General features: G+C 44.1%; 1 protein-coding gene across 3 annotated transcripts in view; it reads right to left on the reverse strand.

Moving 5' to 3' along the window:
* Positions 1 to 278: 278 nt before the first annotated feature.
* The window catches only part of LOC111142146 (TBC1 domain family member 30), a 78856-nt gene continuing 60220 nt past the window's right edge, over positions 279 to 18914 (reverse strand). The window contains exons 9-13 of one of the 3 annotated variants that reach the window (XM_022495131.1): positions 16412 to 16517; positions 9689 to 9801; positions 8036 to 8175; positions 4797 to 5003; positions 279 to 1600 (exon numbers count right to left, since the gene is read on the reverse strand). In XM_022495131.1, coding sequence (XP_022350839.1) covers positions 798 to 1600; positions 4797 to 5003; positions 8036 to 8175; positions 9689 to 9801; positions 16412 to 16517 — 1369 coding nt within the window. In that variant the 3' untranslated portion in view covers positions 279 to 797. The remainder of the gene's footprint in view (positions 1601 to 4796; positions 5004 to 8035; positions 8176 to 9688; positions 9802 to 16411; positions 16518 to 18914) is intronic. The other 2 variants (XM_022495133.1, XM_022495132.1) reach the window with 2 other exon arrangements.

Raw genomic sequence — 18914 nt, forward strand, 5'->3', positions numbered from 1 at the left:
TGAACTCTTCATCAGAGGACAGAAAGCTTCGTGGAGTCAGCCCGCTGTTCGGGCCGATGTCTGGATACCCATCCCATGCGTGTTCTCTGCATAAGATCTTCAAGTTGTTGGGCCAAACTCAATTTCAGCAAACACAGGTTTTCTTCATTTTGCGGGGAGAGAGAAAGAATGGCTATCTACATCCTTCTCCTGCACTTTAGCGTAAGAATTTAAAAAAAAAAAAAATCTTGAGCCTGTCTGAAAAAAACTACTGAAGAAAAACTCACACACACACACACACACACACACACACACACACTCCCTCGGTAGGACCGGAAGAGGGAAATTGAGAAGTTTTTTTGCAACGAAGAAACTTACTTCCTTTTTACAGTTTCTATTCTAGCAAGTTAGCATGTGCGTGCTCCGGGGTCGGAAACCCCCCAGAAGATTTGAGGGGAGGGTGGTCACAGGGACCCCTGCAGGTCCTCAGAACAGGAAGAAGGAAGAGGGGTTAACAATCCAGATTCACAGTCTTGTCTAAACAAGTCACAATGAAAAATTGGGAAAACGTCACACTTTAAAACTACGATATTTATTCTGCCACAAGAATTCACTGGATCCGTGATCGGTAGGTGGGGAAGACGTACCCTTTCTAGCTCCCATTCTCAAAGTTCTTGTTCCCAGTTTCATGGCCCGGTGTTCATCTCTGAACCTATCTACTTGTTTTCACTGGGCAGTCAAAATGCTTTTGGAGCCATTCAGCTGGAATCCTTAGGCCGCCGGGAGAAGGTGAACGGAGATTCAGCTACCGAGGGCCATCACCGTTTCTTTGTACCACTGTTTCCACCCCCCGATTTGCTGAAGCTCCTGCTCATGTGAGGAAAGTGCACGGTGGGGGTTCTTTCGGTAGGACCATACAATCCCAAATTCCTGGCGGTGGCTGACTTCCGCAGCGGTTTGACACTGGGGAAAGGGCTGAAGATGGGTGCTTTCGGGTGGCTGCCCTGGGGAGGCTTGCTGGGGGCTCTGTTTTCACCGGGGGCCTCAGACCGCTCTGGGAAGGGTGGTGGGCAGGGCTGGTGTGCCTTGGGCTCCAGGCCCGCAGCTGCATCCCTCTGGCTCAGTTCCAGGGCTTCTAACTTCACCTGGACCTCAGATACGTCGGCATCGGCCTCCCCGAACGCGGGCTCTGGGGACCGCCCTTCGATCGTCCGCCCTGTGCTGCTTCCGGAGCAGCTGCCCTCCCTTCCAGCGCAGCTTCCCTCCCTTCCGGTGGCTGCCCCACTGGAGGAGGCCTCTGCTGCCCCCAGGCTGCTAGTCTTGCATCCCTCATTCTGCTCCTCGATCAGCCCGACGGTGTCCCCGCAGCCCAGCTGACTCCTGGTCCTCGTCATGGTCTTTTTGTGGACTCGGATGTGAGTCCGCCACGGGGAATTGAGCTTTGTCTTCAGGTCTTCGTAGGGCACAGGAGACATCTTGCCTCCCATGTGACCGGGGATGTGGATGACGGCATTCTTGGCAGGTCTGTTTGACATTTTCATCTTCTTTCCTAAAAGAAGGTGGTTGATAACTGGAGAGTTGTTTACCTGAGACGGGAGAATGCTGGTCACTGGCCCTTTGTCTGAAAGAAATGGTGAAAGGTTGGATGAAACGTACCACAGAGAAACCAGCCATCACAGTCCAAGAATCACATAGAGCTTGTCCCCCAATCTCGCCCATGTATTTCCCAGATTTGGGCAAAGCCATGTGACTGAAGGTAACAAAAACTGAATTCAACCCTAGAGCCCCGGCATACCTATTCCCTCCTCTTCCGAGGGGAGGAGACAGGAGACTGAGAGTACACAAGAAGCAGACTCATTGGTCCCTTGTTGCTAATTCATGGGCAGATGCCTTGTTTCTTCCCAAGAGTTTTTGTCTCCGAGAAACAACCTCAGAGGTCTTGTATCTAAAAAATCTTAGGAGACTTTTTAAAAATAAGTCAAACACTATGACCATTTGGATGATCAGCTGTTAGCTTCTGAGAGGTAGGAAAAGAACACACACCACGTATTATGAAGTGAGAGACAGCAGGATGAGAGAAGTGATTAAGAAGGTGGTAAAAACACAGTGAAGTCATTGCTCCCCGATGCCTGGTCCTAAGTACGAAAATCCATCCCTGTGTCCTCAATGGACTTTGAAAGCAAACTGAAGACTGGAGAGCACCAAAAGCTGTGTTCTCCTGGAGGGCACTGTCGATAGTATTATTGTCCTCCTCCTCCCGTGGCTAAGACCAAGCCTCTCTTTCAGATGACGTTCAAACACACATGGCCCCAGGGAGAAGGCCTCACCATCTTCGTGTGAACAACCTTTGTCCTAATGTCCATGTCATCTGCTGAACTCACTTCTATGCTTCTCGACTATTGTCATCTACCTCTGGTCACACTCCAGTCCTTACTGAAGATGCTGACAACTGTCTCCTCTTCACTCCATATCCTATTACCCATCCTCGGTCACTTGACTGTTTCTCTGACTGACCCATCCGCACGCTTCCTTCTACCACCCCAATTCCATCCTAAACCTCATCACTCAGATCTACCTTCCCTGAAAAATATTTAACTCTCCTATTCTTCTCTTTGACTCTTCTAGCTCTCTCCCAATATAGCCATCGATGGTCCTGGGCCAAGGAGACTTTGGTTCTTTGATCTTTCAACTTCCCATAACCCCTCGTCTGTCTCTGGGTCACTCACACCCCTACCAGGCTAGATGCATGGCTGATCACTGGGACTGGTGCCTTACCAATAACCAGACATTCCCAACATCCCCATGCCTTTATGCCTGGCAAATTCCTAACCCTGGAGCCACAAATCACATTATCTTTTCCAAAAGTGGGGTGGGAGGTGGGATCACACAGACACGTGGACTGAAAGCCCTTCAGATTCATTAACTTCCTATTTTATTAGGTCCTCAAAGACACTAAACAATCCTTTTCTTTCCTTCTTCCATTCCATCCCATGACCTTTATCCAAATCTTCCTTACTTTCTCTACTCTCCCACCTTAGTCCCCCAATTTACTCCCAAGCAAATGACTTTTCCTCCAATTGCTCCACAAAAACAGAAGCTATCAGATCCAAAAGGCCCTAACTTCCTGTCCTCCCTAACCTGGGAGGATGGTACCTCAACCACCACTCAACCACCATGCTCACCACCTTCCTTTACATCTCAGGAGCTGAGGTCAGGTGCAGCCTCTCCTGCCCACACTGCTGATGCCACCTTATGCCATCGCCTCTAAAAGCTTGCTACTCAAAGCGGGATCCCCACCCAGCAGTACTGGCATCACCTAGGAGCTTGCTGGAAATGCATAATCTCAGCCCCACCCCAAACATGCTGAAACAGACTCTTCATTTTAACAGATCCCCAAGTGATTTATATGTACCCTGAAGTTTCAGAAGCAATGCTCTAGGACTTTGCCTTTGAGCAACAATCTCTCCCTAAAAAGAACTATGTAAACTATGATCTAGAGGAGTCAGCCAACTTTTCCTGAAAAGGACCTGATTCTAGGTAATTTTAGACACTGCAGTGTATAAGCAGTCATAGACAATATGTAAATAAATGGGCATGCCTGTGTTCTAATAAAACTTTATTTACAGAAACAGGCAGCTAGCAGGATTTGGCCTGTGGAGCATAGTTTACTGACCCCTGACTAGAGCTCAAGGCACTGGGCTGACCTAATAACCACCGAGAATACCAACTGTTCACTATCCTACCCAGAGATGTGTACGGTGCAGTTGAAAAAGGACGATACAAGAAATCAGAACACAGGGGTCTAGCCCTGGCCTGACCACCCACCACAGCTACTAAGTCTGCGAAGCCTTCCTGAGACACCATCCCCTCATCTTTTAAAAGGACATAAGAATATCTATCCTTACATTCCTCACAGATCTGCTTCAAGGACAAAATGAGGATACGCATGAGCCAATGCTTTGAAAATTAAAGTGCTACCTTTGTTTCCTTTGCGCCTTCTTTCTTAAGGATTCAGGCTGAAGTAAGACTCTTGGGGAAGAGGCCCACTCCTCCCGCACAAGTGTAAGTTAAGTTCAGTTTTTGTGTAAGATCAGTCACATGTTCACACAAGCCTCTTAGAAACATGGCAACTTCCTATTTTGATTAACACTGGGCAGGCATCATAATCATTAGGATTTCATTTGGAACAAGACAAACCACTTCCCAAATCAGCATGTATTAAATAATAAAGCAGACTGTTCCCTGGGATTTTCAGAATTACAAAAAAAAAAAAAAAAGGCAGTTTGACAGTCCTTGGAAAAGAGCATTTCCAATTCCAATTACGTTCTTCTCAGCAGACCCCCAAGACACAGCTAACCCATCAGTGAGGCACAGGGATGGTTTTTTTTTCCTTTTTGTCTGACCATGACTATCTGTCATAGGACTACCTACATGACTGGTGAGTAGCTTCATGTACTAGCCCACAGAAGAATAGGTTCCAGAGGCAAGAGCTCCAAAATGTCTCAAGTCCAAGGACTGCTGGGCATCTGCAACATTTTCATCATTCGGCTACCGCTCTCCACAAGCACACAGAGTAAAGATGTGTTTACTACCATCAGCTGCCCGGTTCTTGGTACCTAAAAGTAACCCGTGGCCTTTTTCTTTTGCAGAGCCTGATAAAATAAAAAATGAGATGCCAAATGTGCTGTCCGCTTGGGCCAGCCGTGTCTGTGGTTGCTGAGCCACCGCGAGTTGCCATGAGGAGGCCGTCCTCAGAGCACTCGTTCTTTCTTCCACAAGGTGACACAAACTTGAAATCGTTCCGAGAACCACATTACCTGCCCGGATGTACACCTGGTGGACCTGCTGCTGCTGCTTCTTCTTAATCCGAGAATACTGCTGCTTCAGCGCGTTGATGTCCGTGGTCATGCGCTCCATCATCATGCTGTTGAAGGCCGCGTGGTACTCACTCCGACAGGAATTGATTGCTCCAGGACTCAGCTCCGCGATGTTGTTAGACCGCAAACTCTGCTCCTCATTCGGTTCTGCAATCCAGGGGAGAGGGATAAGGACACGGTGTCATGGGGGAGAAAGGGATTAATGAGCACAGGTGACACTATGCCCCGGGGTTCGAACCATCAATCAATCAATCAATCAATCAATTTGCTACAATTTGTTTGATAGGTGTTTTCCTTTGGCCCTGAAAATAGGTCTGCATTTTCTTATTAGCCTAACTGTGGATCCAAACAAGCTGGGTGGGTTCACTGTTGGATTTTTATTACCACTTTGTTCATTGCGTAGACCTAAGATCAACTGTTTCAACGTAAAAGTCACTGCCATTTCCCCCAATTCCCTCAGGGAAAGGGAACTCCAGGTGTCTAAAGTCGGTTTAGAGATTTGCATGTAATTGTATGAGGACTTACAAGGAATTGATTATACAGTTTAGTCAGTCATTAGAAGTGAGTTTTTCTTAAGTTAAAAATAGCAACACGTTCTATAAAATCATCAGAACTTCAGATCACTGCATCTCTAGCAACGAATGTTTTTTTCATGTAAAAAACATTTCCTGCTGTCTACTCTGTGTGTTTTGTCCGATAGGGTTTCTCCTCCTCTGATACCTACAACTAGTAGATTCATCTGGGATTACATCTAAGAAGCAGAAATAAGCACGGTGTGAGGGCATACACACATATTGCACAAGCTTTTCTAGCACAATATAGAAAAGTGGCCTGGGAACCAGCTTTTAAAAATTGATTAAGGGGGGGGGGGAGCGCCTGGGTGGCTCAGTGGGTTAAGCCGCTGCCTTCGACCCACCTCATGATCTCAGGGTCTTGGGATCGAGCCCCGCATCAGGCTCTCTGCTCAGCAGGGAGTCTGCTTCCCCCTCTCTCTCTACCTGCCTCTCTGCCTACTTGTGATCTCTCTCTGTCAAATAAATAAATAAAATCTTTTAAAAAAATGATTAATGGGGCACTTCAATTATGTTAACATCTACTAAAAGTGTTAGCCAGATAAAGCCTAAATATCAGATAAGCTTACTTACTTTTTCACAGAAAACACTTTTTTTAAGGAGAAAAAAAAACGGGCCTGCTAATCTGAGCTTACTTAAAACTGACAAGAAAGGCTAATGATAAAACTTAAGAGAAAGTGATCCTATCATCCTGAAGTACGTAACAGCTACCCAGACAGAAAAACAGAAGGAAAAGGGGGGGGGGGGGGGGGGGGAAGCAGTGTGGAGACATACAGCCAGACTACAGAAACACAAAAATTTTGTGGTTTTTTTTTTTTTGCAAAAATTTTGGAGTTAAAATACATTTTGATTTCATGGCTACACACCAAAAGCTGAAATTCAGGTCACAGAGAGAAGGGGTGGAGGGCATAACAAAATCAATAGGACTCTTGCTGAGTTTAGGTGTTTTAAAAGCCATTTAAAGTTCCAAAAAAATAAAAAAATAAAAGCCATTTAAAGAGATGAGAGGAGAGGACATAGCAAAGACATACACGCAGTCACGTGAACCAAAACTATAAAGCAGGCTAAAACTCAAAACAAGCTAAGGCTTGAGGACCAGATTACCATGAAACAACCACAGGCAGAAGAAAACAGCCAAACAAACAAAAAGAAACCTTCTAAACACAAAGAACAAAAATGAGAAAATAGCCCCACGACTCTGAGAAGGCAGTAGGAAGCTAGCAGAGGGCAAAGAAAATGCAGAGGGCCTGCTAACTCTTGTCTCTGTCCTCTTTCGCAAGGAGTACAGTCTTCAAACTAGAAGACGTAGAACAAATGTCCTAAAGGAGGAACCACCACCCGAGATAGGAAAGAACATATCGGGATGGACCATCCTCCACATGGCGGGAGGACCACCAACTGCTTCCTAAGAGTTCATTCCAGAGGACACCAACTGCTTCCTAAGAGTTCATTCCATCAATGGTGTCCAGACCACAGGAAGTCCATTCTCCACAAGAAAAAAAACAAATGTAGCATAGCATCCAACTCAAAGGGAGACATCACCAAACCGCAGGGCATTAAAAGGTGAATATACAGAATATTAAAAGTTCTAGAAGTCGGGGTGCCTGGGTGGCTCAGTGGGTTAGGCCCCTGCCTTCGGCTCAGGTCATGATCCCAGGGTCCTGGGATCAAGCCCTGCATCGGGTTCTGCTCAGTGGGGGCCTGCTTCCCTTCCTCTCTCTCTGCCTACTTGTGATCTCTGTCAAATAAATAAATAAAATCTTTAAAAAAAAAAAAAAGTTCTAGAAGTCGTATCTTTTGAAAAACTCTGAACTTGGACGATAGGGAAGGATTTGGGGGACACAATGGCTGTTCTCAAAGATCTGATGAAAAGTCCAACAGAAGAGGAAGTAGACTTGTTCTGTTTTGTTCAAAAGAACTATTAAAAGAACTGGTAGGTGGAGATTATCTCTTCACGACTAGAAGTCATGGGCTAAGCAGAGGATCCAGCAGAATGTCTTATGAGATAATGAGTTTTTAATCCCTCAGATTCAAGTAGAGGCTATCCTAATGTTTCAGAGGACATTTCTATAGTGGAAAAGAAGCCAGTCTGTATCAATTGAACTCAGATAGCATGTGGTACTAAGCATCTGTTCTATGCCAGGTTCTGAGCTAGGGAGCTGAGCATACCAAGTGGAATCAGATAAAGTGGACGCAAAACCCCTCAGAAAGAAAAAGAAATATGTATGATGTATGCAACACCTCACAGAGAGATCCTACTAAGTGATAAAGTAGGGGTGCCCAGGTGGCTTAGACAGTTAAGTGACCAACTCTTGGATTCAGCTCCAGTGGTCATCTCAGGGTCATGAGATTGAGCCCTGCCTTGGGCTCCATGATCAGCACGGAGTCTGCTTGAGGATTCTGCCCCTCCCCGATGTGTGCACACTTTCTCTCTCTCCCTCTCTCAAAAATAAATAAATCTTGGGGCATCTGGGTGGCTCAGTGGGTTAAGCCTCTGCCTTGGGCTCAGGTCATGATCTCAGGGTCCTGGGAATGAGGCCTGCATCAGGCTCTCTGCTCAATGAACCAATACACAGAGATCACCTACATAGACAGCCGTCTCTTTACCTTTGATCTGCTTTTGGTACTTCTGCAGTTCAGGCGCGAGGAGCCCACTGAACGGCCCGAGACACCCCACGGCAGTAGCAATAGCATCTTCATCATCTGGATCGTTCTCCTCATCACTGTCTCTGACCTTCCCATGCCGTCTTGGAAAACAAAGAAGAAGAAAAATATTCAAGCAAAATAGTGGCATTTTTAAAAAATAAATGATACAGTCACATGGCTCAAATGACATATACATGAGTTTTATATAGAAGTGGACATACAACTTATCTATAAAAAGTCTCCCTCCCTTCCCTGTCCAACTTCAGCCCCTGCCCCACCTAATTCCCAAAGGTGACCCTTGTTACTAATTTCTGATGTGTTCTTCAGTTTTGTTACGCACACATAAGCCAATATAACTATACAGTCTTATTGTTCTCTTTTTGAATAAATATCAGCATACTATCTACATTGTTGTGCACCTCACATCTATTTACCTAAAAATCTCTCTAGATTCACAAGTAGAGCTTCCTCGCCCTGTTTTTATTGCTGCATTAGATTGAATGCATGTGGCTCATGTTACGGGACCAGGCCACACACCTGAGTGGTCTACACTCACATACTGTCATTAAACAATGCCACTATAAATAACCCGATACACACTGGGTTTGGGCAGGTGTAAAAATATATTTGTGGAGTAAGTCATAAAGATAGAATTGCTGGGTCAAAGGAAATATGTACTAGTAATCTAGGAAAGTACTGCCAAATTGCCTGCCACAAATCTTGTAATAATTAACCTCCAGCCAGCAATGTGCAAGAGTGTTTGCCTATAGCCTCATCAACAGAGTGCACGTCAGTCTTCTGAATTTTTATCAATCTGACAGATAAAAACAGAGTCTCAATCTAGCTTTAAGCTATATTTCTCTTAATACCAGTGATGTCATTCCTTATGTAAACTACCTATGCCCATTCTCTCATCATTTTTCGATTGGGTGTTCATTTTCTTATTGATTTCTAGGAGCTTTATATATGCAAGATATCAGTTACAAATATTTTTTCACAAACATTTTTTTGTGCCTGTTTATGGAGGTTTGTTTGGTTTGGTTCTGTTTTCAATCATGCAGAAAATTATTTTTAAAAGTACTTAACTTTTTCCCTGGTGTTTTTGAATCCATAATTAAGGCCTTCCCTTTCCAAAGAACTAAAGATATTTTCCCACATTTTCTTCTGCTAATTTTATTATTTCACTTTTTCCATTTAAATAAAAAGTTTCACTATTGATTTGATATGCTAAGTTTTCAAACACTAAATTTCTATACATATAGTTGTCAATGTCAGTCTTTACATTTCAAAATAGTTCATCTGTCTCTTCATGTATCTGTTCTACCCTATTTTAATTATTAAAATGTTTAATATTTTATACTGTTAAATAAGTTTCTAAATATTCCTTTAGTTTATGCTTCAATCTTCTTCGGAAAGTACAGTTTTAAAAATCTCTCTTTTGAATGTCAATCAAAACCTTTGGGAAAGAGACATTCAAATTTTAAGCACCAAAATACTTTGGAAAAAAAAATACATATATATATCTGGGGATTAACAAATACAAAGTTACAATAACACATTAAAGTACTAAGCCTCCCATCAAGAAAACAAGAAGCGGGGATAAAAAGACCTTACCCAGAAACAGAGGTGGGTTTAACTGTGGCTGGGAATGGTGTAATGTTGTAGGTGTACTTTTCCCTCAACTCCGCCAACTGTGGGAAAGGGAATGGGGCCATAGAATAAACAGTCTGGAAAACAAAAGCAAAAATGCCAAGTCTGAAACGGTAGCCTTAGACAACTCTTATCAATCCTGGGAAGACATTAGAGTTTTATGATATGTATGTGAAGAGGTCGAATCTGCACCTTACCCAGCAGGTGGAGAGATTCTATTCGATACCTGCTTTAGAGAAAGACAACAGTACTGATAAACGCAGGGGTGAGTTCTCAAATCAATCCGGCTGTGACTGGGCATTCCAAGTGGTGAACATGGGTGGCAGACGGGGGCAATCCGACTTCCTCCAGGCCCAATGACAAGTGGGTTAATTCAGAAATTCACAGCTCCCTATTACTTTTTTTTTTTAATGAGGGCCCGAAATCACGACCCCTAAATCAAGACCCAAGCTGAGTTCAAGAGTCAGATGCTTAACCAACTGAGCCACCCAGGAGCCCCCTATTACTTCTTTAATAAAGTACCCATCGATGATCTTCATACTAGTGCTTATTTTTCAAAGCTTTGTTTGATGATTTTATAGACATTTAATGTCAACCTTCTGGACAAAATTAAGTCTAGTGGATGATCTCGTGATCAGCTGCCCACTTTCTCCAAAGATACCACCTTTTCAAATGCCCGTGAATGAGTTCTAGGTGAAAATTGTTAGCTGTTATTTTTAAAGGAAAAAAAAAAAAAAAGAAAGAAAGAAACGAATAAAGTGACAGGGTGTAAAGCATAGGCTGCCAAAAATCTATAAATAAAAATGGGAAAAGCACCTGTGCTTCCTCCAGGATTCCAAAATTATATATCACTCTATCAGCAGGAAGAAAGTAGTCCTGTTTGCTCTCTTAATTGTATTAAAATTTAATTGCTCCAAACATATTACTTCAATCCTTCAAGTACATATTCACCAAAAAATGTGTATTAATCACAGCTTCATTTCTCCCAGGAAGCCATTAACCGAAAACTAACAATGCTATATGTCAACCATACCTCGATAATTTAAAAAAAGAAACCCATACCATTTGGATTCAACTTTAAAAGATGACATTATTAATGCTAGGAATTTCAAAATTCCTTATAAATGAAGATGTCTCACTGAAGATAATTAATAGGTCAACCAGCTAAAGATTCACTTGTGTTTTATTTTTGCCAGTCTTTATAAAAAGTTATCAAAATATTCCCTTGCTCAGCCTCATGAAGGAAGCTTGATAAGTAAGGAATGGGAAGTCCATCCTGCCCCTACTTCATCCCATCCTACCCTAGGGTAATTGGCCCCGAGCTCCTAGAGATCTCCTTCAAGCTTCCACTCAGTTTCAGACACCTGAGCAAAAAGAAAACTGGCCCCACTGGTGTTTTCATTCTCTATTTTTTATCTTTCTTTCTCTATCCTTTATTTTCAGTTAGTCCTACATAGAAGAAATCAGTGCTCCTGAGACAAACGTGTTTATACTACTTCTTCTCATATGTTCATTCACGTATTTGAAGGTCTCACATCTGAAGGCAAGTTTATGCCAAGAATGCACACGACACATCACCACAGCCCTCAGAGTACCCGAGAAGCTCTAGGTTTCCAACTTTGTAAATCAGAAGTTCACAACAGATTCCAAGGAAGGTATGTTACGAGTCGCCTTACAGCCAAATATGGTACACTAATAGGATCTTAGGGCTAGAAAGGAATGTAAACATAATTTCGCTAAACCTCCTTCTGCAACAGAGATTCCCTCTAGAACATCTCCTATAACAGATGGTCACAAAGGCACTGCTTACACACTCCCAGTTACAGGCACACATTGTTTTGCAGAGCAGACAGTTACAATTTTGACAGCCCTCATTAACCAGACATGATCCTTCTTTTGGACACGCATCCACATTCTTGTCATTTCCACGCCATCGCTGATGGGAAAAACCGAACATTCCAGGAGCAACTGGGTGGCTCAGCTGGTTGAGTGTCTGACTCTTGGTTTCAGCTCAGGTCATGAAATCGGTGTCCTAGGATCATGCCCCATGTTGGACTCTGTGCTCACAGGGAATTTGCTTGGGATTTTCTCTCTCCCTTTCTTTCTGCCCCGCCCCACCTCGCTCCCATATGCGTGTTCTCTCTTTCTCTCTCTCTCTCAAATAAATAAATAAATCTTTAAAAAAGGGGTGAACAGTCCAAGGGCAGATCCCACGTGATGGCACCGGAGCGCCCCCCACAGGTTACAATCGTTACTGACGAGCACTTCCACGTAGGTTTTCCCTACAGACCCTTCTAACAAAAGCACCTAATTTTTCTCTCTGTTGCCCTCAAGGAAGTCATGAGAGACTTCGTCAAACGTCTTACTGAAATCCATATATACAATTTCACTGGCATCCTCCCAATCTCTTTTCCAGACACTATCCATTTTTTTTTAAACCAGCCATTGCTAATAAAATTAAAAATTAAAAAAGAGCGATGTGATTTACAGAAGGAAAAAAACCAGCAGATTATTCTGTGTGTGGCACTGAGAACTGAAAGAACGGAGGAAGACCACCAGGGAGAATCCTTCCACGTCTTCAGCTCGAAAATAAAGACCTTATACACAGTCCACATTTTTCATCTGGAGCCATTTCAGGTTTGCTGGCAGATTTATGGCCCACCATAATTGGATCCCAGCCACTGAATTAGTTTTTTTTTTTTTTTTTTTTTAAGAGTGAATACAGGAAAAAGAGTGCCTTGAAATGACATTCACCATTTCTCTCCGTAACACCCTATGATGCCAAAGAAAACCAACAAGTCAATTTATGATCCAAACTATGGACATGCACTTAAACAGACATTTATATTTAGATACTGCTGGGAAAAAAAATTTCTGTCTCTTTTCAAGACTGACATGCTTTGCAAAAAAAAGCCTAAAAACATAAGTTGTACAAAATTAAGCTCAGTTCATCTCCACCCAGATGTTTTCCTCAGCAGAAGAAAAGCCACTAAAATGGCTTCTAATCAATCAAACCACAGCCTGCATTTTTCCCTCAAGGATTCTCTTAAAGCAAGGGAATGAGGTGTTTCTCTCTTCTCTAGTTCCCAAGATTGGACATTTCTGTAGGACAAAGAGGGTGTATGTCAACGTAGCTCTCCTTTGTTCTGGCAATGCTTAAGGGAAATAAAATGTGGCTTTATTTTTGTAAAGGGGAGTCCCGCTTTGAGAAAGACATAGTTTGACTAATGCGGAAGCTGTGTGCTGGGCGGTAGGGAAAAAGCACCAGCCCAGGAGTGGAGGACTTGGCTCCCAACAGCCAAAGGAACTGGCCACACACTCACTCGCTGTCAAGTGAGAGGATTAGGGTAGTTGATCTTTAAGCTTCTTTTGTGTTCTTTGCAAGATTTTATTTACTTATTTGAGAGCGCGAGAGAAAGAGCGCAGGAAGCAGAGAGAGCTGGGTGGGAACAGAGCTCTGACCAGTGCAGAAGGTTCCAGCCGTGAAGTAGTGGGAACACCTTGCATAGGTAAGGCATGGGCAGCCAGAATGGGCCTCCAACACAACCTGTCTCCAAACAAACCATTCTTCCTCCCCCCTACACTTATGTTCGCCTTCCTAAGCCAGAGACTTGTCGGTTGCCTTTGTTTCCCCATTTCTTCTTCCCTCTCTGCATATCCATCTTCTAAGGCCAAGTCCTATCAATTTCGCTTTCTAAGTATCGTCTCTGTTCCATCCTTGTTTCTACCCATCACTGCCTCTCACAAGCTCCTGCTGTCAGACTTGACCCCTCAAGTCCGCCCTTCACAATGCTGCCCCTGCCCGTATCTGGCAGAAGTCACAACTCAGATCATTTTCCTTCTCTCCTTAGGACCTTTCAGGTCTTCTTTTTCCCTTTCCAAAGGCTCCACAGAAACCCTGGAATTCCAGCAAGCACAATTTCACAACCACAGGCCTAAAAGGTCAAGTCCAATCCTTACCATGGGCTGTGGTCTTCCATACCCAACCCAAATGCCAAACTCCTCATCGTTTCCTTCACACACCACCAAGTTTTCCAGTGGCTATGACTTTGTGCATGCCACTCGCTCAACCATGAGTCCCCTTCCTGCTCTGCTCTGTACCACTGCCCTACACACACACACACACACACACACACACACACACACACACACTCACATGTGCAGACACCCAGGTGGCAGTGTGGACAATCACCCTGGCAGCAAAATGCCAACTGTATTAGAGCTGAGGGAATCTAGAAGGAGGGCCACCATCTGTGAGTGTTGTTTAATCCAGCAAACATTTATTGAAAAAGAGAAGGCAGGAAACTAATCAGACTCTTAACAGGTATTTGCTAAATGAAGTAATAAATTTATTGAGCAGCTCTAGTAAAAGGCAAAGTGCTAAGTGTTTATGAGCAAAGCACAATCCCTATCCTCAAGGAGCTTAAAAATATCACCTAGGAAAGAAGATGGTCCTCAGTCAAGGTCGAACGTGATGAATGCTCATGAGAGATGTACAAAGAAAATGCCACAGCAGTTCAAAGAAATGGGAGATGCTTTTCTTTTTTTAGGGGGGGGATGATTTTCATTGAGACTATCAGAGAATGTTCCACAAAAGAAATGTTATCTGAACTTTTCAGGAGGAGGCAGGCCTTGAACATGTGAAGGTAGAAGGGAAAGACTGAGCAGTGGGGGCACAGGGACAGAGGAGGCATATTCCCAGGGATTTCAGGGAGCACGGAAGACAGCTTGACTTGACTAGAGTAAGTCAAAGGTACAAAACACAAAAGCTGTAGCTGAAAAGATGGGTTAATGCTGGTCAAGAGTACTGATGCTAAAGCTGAGAAGTCCTGCTTCATTTTGTAGGCAGGACACAGAAGTAGCCACTGAAGTTTCACGAGTGAGGGAGAAGGGATGGTACCCCAACGTCCTGCCTTGGGCATATGATTCTGGCAGTTCTGTGGGACATGGAGGATCTCATACATGGAAAATGCCAAGCGTGGACCTCACACACAGAGCCGTGTTCAATAAAGGTACTTCCCTCTGAGAGAGAATGAGCAATGATGCAGCCATGGCCCCGGGATATGTGAGAAGAGTCGGGACCAGAGCATCGAGGTCAGCCTCAGACAGAGATTTTTCCTCCTCTGAGACAGGAAAAAAGGAAGAAGAGATGAGAATGCAAAGGAAAGTTGAAGTAAAAACTATAAATGTTCAGGGAAGTTCTGTAGGGTGGTCACCATTCTCAGAGAGTCAGGAAGCTGTCTGCTAAACATCAGGGATTCTGAGAAGGAGCTGGAGATGCCAGGAAATGAACAAAGGAAGAGAAACTCCTCATTCTCCAGCGCTAAGTCAGGGTCTGAGTCTTCGGTTTCCAATCTGTTGACGGGGCACAGCACCCAAACAAGACCTCATGCATGGAACCCAGCATATGAGTACAAACTGAAACCCAGAAAAAGGAGAGAGAAATCACAGAGAAAGAAGGAAATAAGGCCCAAGGACAACCTTGGATAAGACCCACGGTTGGTGGGTGGGCAGAAGGAACAACCAGAAAGAGAAGCAGCAGTCAGAAGTGTCAGAGGAAAATAAGGGTAAAATCATATTATAGAACCTAATGCAAGAGAGAATATTAACAATGTTGCTGTTATTTCTATACTATCAATTTTAATGCCTTTGTGAATATGATATTGAGATATAATAACATGCCAGAAAATAACAAAACCCTTCAAGTCTTTCATATTAAAACTTATGATTAATACATAGATCTCAGAGTCCCGGGATTAAGCCCTGCACCGGGCTTCCTGCTCCCTCTCCCTCTGCACTATAACCCCTGCCCCCCTACCACTGTGCTCTCTCTCAACTTCTCAAATAAACAAAATCTTGAAAAAAAAAAAAAACATAATGACATGAGTAGAAAATATGGATAAAACAAATAAACTAATATGCTGATTAGAATAATCTCCTTTTTATCCAATAATCTCCTTTTTATCCTCAACAATTTCTTCCCCAAAATCATTATGTTGCCCCACAAATCTCCTTTTAAAAGGTTAAAAATCAGATTCAGGGATGCTCGAGTGGCTCAGTCTGTTGAGCATCCTACTCTTTGATTTCAGCCCAGGTCACGAGAGGTCATGATTTCAGGGTCCTGGGATCGAGCCCCACGGCAGGCTCTCTGCCCAGTGGGGAGTCTATTTGAGGATGCCCTGCCTCTGCCCCTCCCCCTACTCACACACTCTCTTTCTCTCAAAGATAAATAAATCTTTTTTTTTTAAGATTTTATTTATTTATATGACAGAGAGAGAGATCACAAGTAGGCAGAGAGGCAGGCAGAGAGAGGGGGAAGCAGGCTCCCTGCTGAGCAGAGAGCCCGATGTGGGGCTTGATCCCAGGACTCTGAGATCATGACCTAAGCCAAAGGCAGAGGCTTAACCCACTGAGCCACCCAGCCACCCAAGCACCCCTCAAAGATAAATAAATCTAAAAAAAATCAGATTTGGAAGTTTTGGGGTTTTTTTTTTTTGGAGGTTGGACTCTTAAGCAACACAGCTTGAATGGAAGCATAACAAATACCCATTATTCATTTCTTCCTTCCTCTTGTGACAGATTTTGATCAAATTATATATAGACTCTTGGTCAAGTGAAAAACAATCTGAGGGCTAGCCAAACATATTTCCCTGGGTTCCTTGAGGTTGGGCCATGCTGCCCACTCACCTGCATGAGTTCATGGCTTTCCAGAAGGTCATTCTCTAGCATCTCCTGGGTAAGGCGCCCCATGGTGCTGTAGAATTCATCTGCTGTCTCACAGCATTCTATCTGCCTAGATAAAGAAAGGAGAGCAGAAGAAAATGTTTAGGCCCCCCTGTTGTTGTTTATCAGGTATATGCTGCAGGTGCAAAACAAGGTATTGCCTCTTGCCATCAAAGTTAGCAATCAACAAAAGTCACAATCCTAGGCACTTGTCCATAGCTTGGACACAGTTTGCATGTCCCGGCTTGCAATTCTCTGCTATTTCCAAATTAACCCATTTTGGCTGATTTTTTTTTTTTTTTATAAATCACAATCCTGGTAGACAGTCTACAAAAAAACACCAAAGGTAGCTTAGAGGTACTTGTTACAGGATGAGCTCCTATCTCTCATTTCTGCCCGCCAGCCTCACAGCCCCACCCGCGGCATCTTGCTTATTTTCATGTGACACATTCTACACAACACACCCACCATCTGTCAGAACTAATAACCACAAAATTGGGTCCCAAAGAACAATTACCCACTGTAGGGAATCTGGGGCCACGATGGTGCTATCACCGATAGACTGAAAGCAAACCACAGTAGAAGTGAAAGATGAAAAATACAAGAACAAGAACTTCTAACTTTTCTGCACCTTTCACCATCCCCAGGACGCTTTCACAGACAGAAATTTTTCTGTTTTTCTCTAGCTACTGTAGCCAGCTGGCCATTACACCGTGCTTCTTGCATTTGGTTCCACATGTAAGTAAAGAAACCTGTCACCTGGCAACCTGTAAGGCAGGTTAGACTTTCATCCTTCTGGCGGGGGAGAAAAAAGGAAGAGTTTCAAGCACAAAGCGCCGTGAGCAGCTCTTCCTGCCCGCGGGTCCTGGGGCCATGCTTTATTGCAACCACCTTTTTGGCACGGATAAATAAATAAGCAAATAAATAAATATCAAAAAATAAAGCAAAAATACCATGCATGTGTTTTATCTACTACCACGTTTTCTGTACAGTAGGATAATTGTATTTGCCCCCCCCAACCTATAAGACATACACTTTGACACATGCTAATGTCGGGGAATTTCCACGGGGCCATCCAGAAAACACCATGATGATGGAAAAACTGCAGGTGCTCAAGTGCACTCTTCAGTCCCCTTGCTATCAAGTGAAATAGCCTGTTGAAGTGTTATTGCAAAACTCCAGAGTAGCGTGTGGGCATAATTGAAAAAGTGGTTAAGTGTACCCTGGAGGGTGAGGAAAGGAAATAATGCTTCAGAAGAGTTCTGAAAAATATACTCCAGGCTGACAAGGAAGAAAAAGCTTTCCAAAGACGTGGATGCAGGAGACGGCAGGCCCTTTCCAGGCTGTGGAAGGAGCTCCATGCGACCAAAGGTGGCCAGGCGGCCTGCATGGCCAGAGGGTGACGGAGAGAGCGAGGGTACAGAGCTGCAGACAGCAGATGGCAATGGCGTCACGTGCCTGCTGAGGCTCTTCGGGGCAAGAGTCCCTGAAAGGCACTTCTGAGGGAGTGTGGGAACAGATGTGCCCTCGGCAAGGTCGGCTGGAGGTCACATGGCAAGTGTAGAGTACGATGGGAAGACCAGGGAGGAAACATGGCGCTAGGCCAGGATGACATGTGAGGGAGCAAGGCAACACAGGGGGTCAGAGGAGAAAGGATACTTGAGAGACGCCAGGGAAGGTTGTGCTGAGGGTCCACGGCTTACGGATTTCCAAAGCACCCCGTGATGTGAGTGAAAAGAAGAAATGCCAAGTTGTAGGAGGAAGGGGAATGGAGAGGTCCCACGGAGCTGTAGTTCATGATTTTTCCAGCAAAAAGTTTGTGGGGAGGAATACAGGCGCTGGAGTCCGAAAGATCCAGGATTAAGTCCCAGCTCTGCGGCTGAAGAGCTATGGGACCATGAGCTAGTTAATTCACCCTCTGGGTTAGCTTTCCCACTTAGAAAGGCCGGAGAAGAATCCTACCTACTTCCTGGGGTTATGCAGAGAACCAAATGAAACCAGGCGTTTAAGCTGCCTGATGTCATGACAGCACTGTGCTGGCTGCCTTTCCTTTCGTTTAGTAAGTGGCATACTCAAAAAGATGTAGAAGTGCAGGGAGCAAAGACACTGAAACATTTAAAGTCCCACCAGTGTCATTCCTCTATCCCCTGAACTTCATAAACAATACCGGTTTATTGTCAGTAGACTCATGTTAGTAAAAGTGCAGATTCTAGGGGCACGCGGCTGGCTCAGTCGGGGGTAGAACATGTGACTCTGGATCTCAGGGTTGTGGGTTCGAGCCCCACATTAGTTGTAGAGATTATGTAAAAATAAAATCTTAAAAAAAAAAAAAATAGTGCAGATCCTAGAGCCAGGATATCTGCGTTCAAAATCAGGCCCTACCACTTACTGAGTGACCTTGGGCAATTCACTTAACTTCTCTGTGGCTCAGTTCCCACATCTGTAAGATGGGGGTGAGAATAGTACC

Source organism: Enhydra lutris, unplaced genomic scaffold, assembly GCF_002288905.1.
Source record: "Enhydra lutris kenyoni isolate GAN:26980312 unplaced genomic scaffold, ASM228890v2 scaffoldscaffold7, whole genome shotgun sequence".
Lineage (NCBI taxonomy): Eukaryota > Metazoa > Chordata > Mammalia > Carnivora > Mustelidae > Enhydra > Enhydra lutris.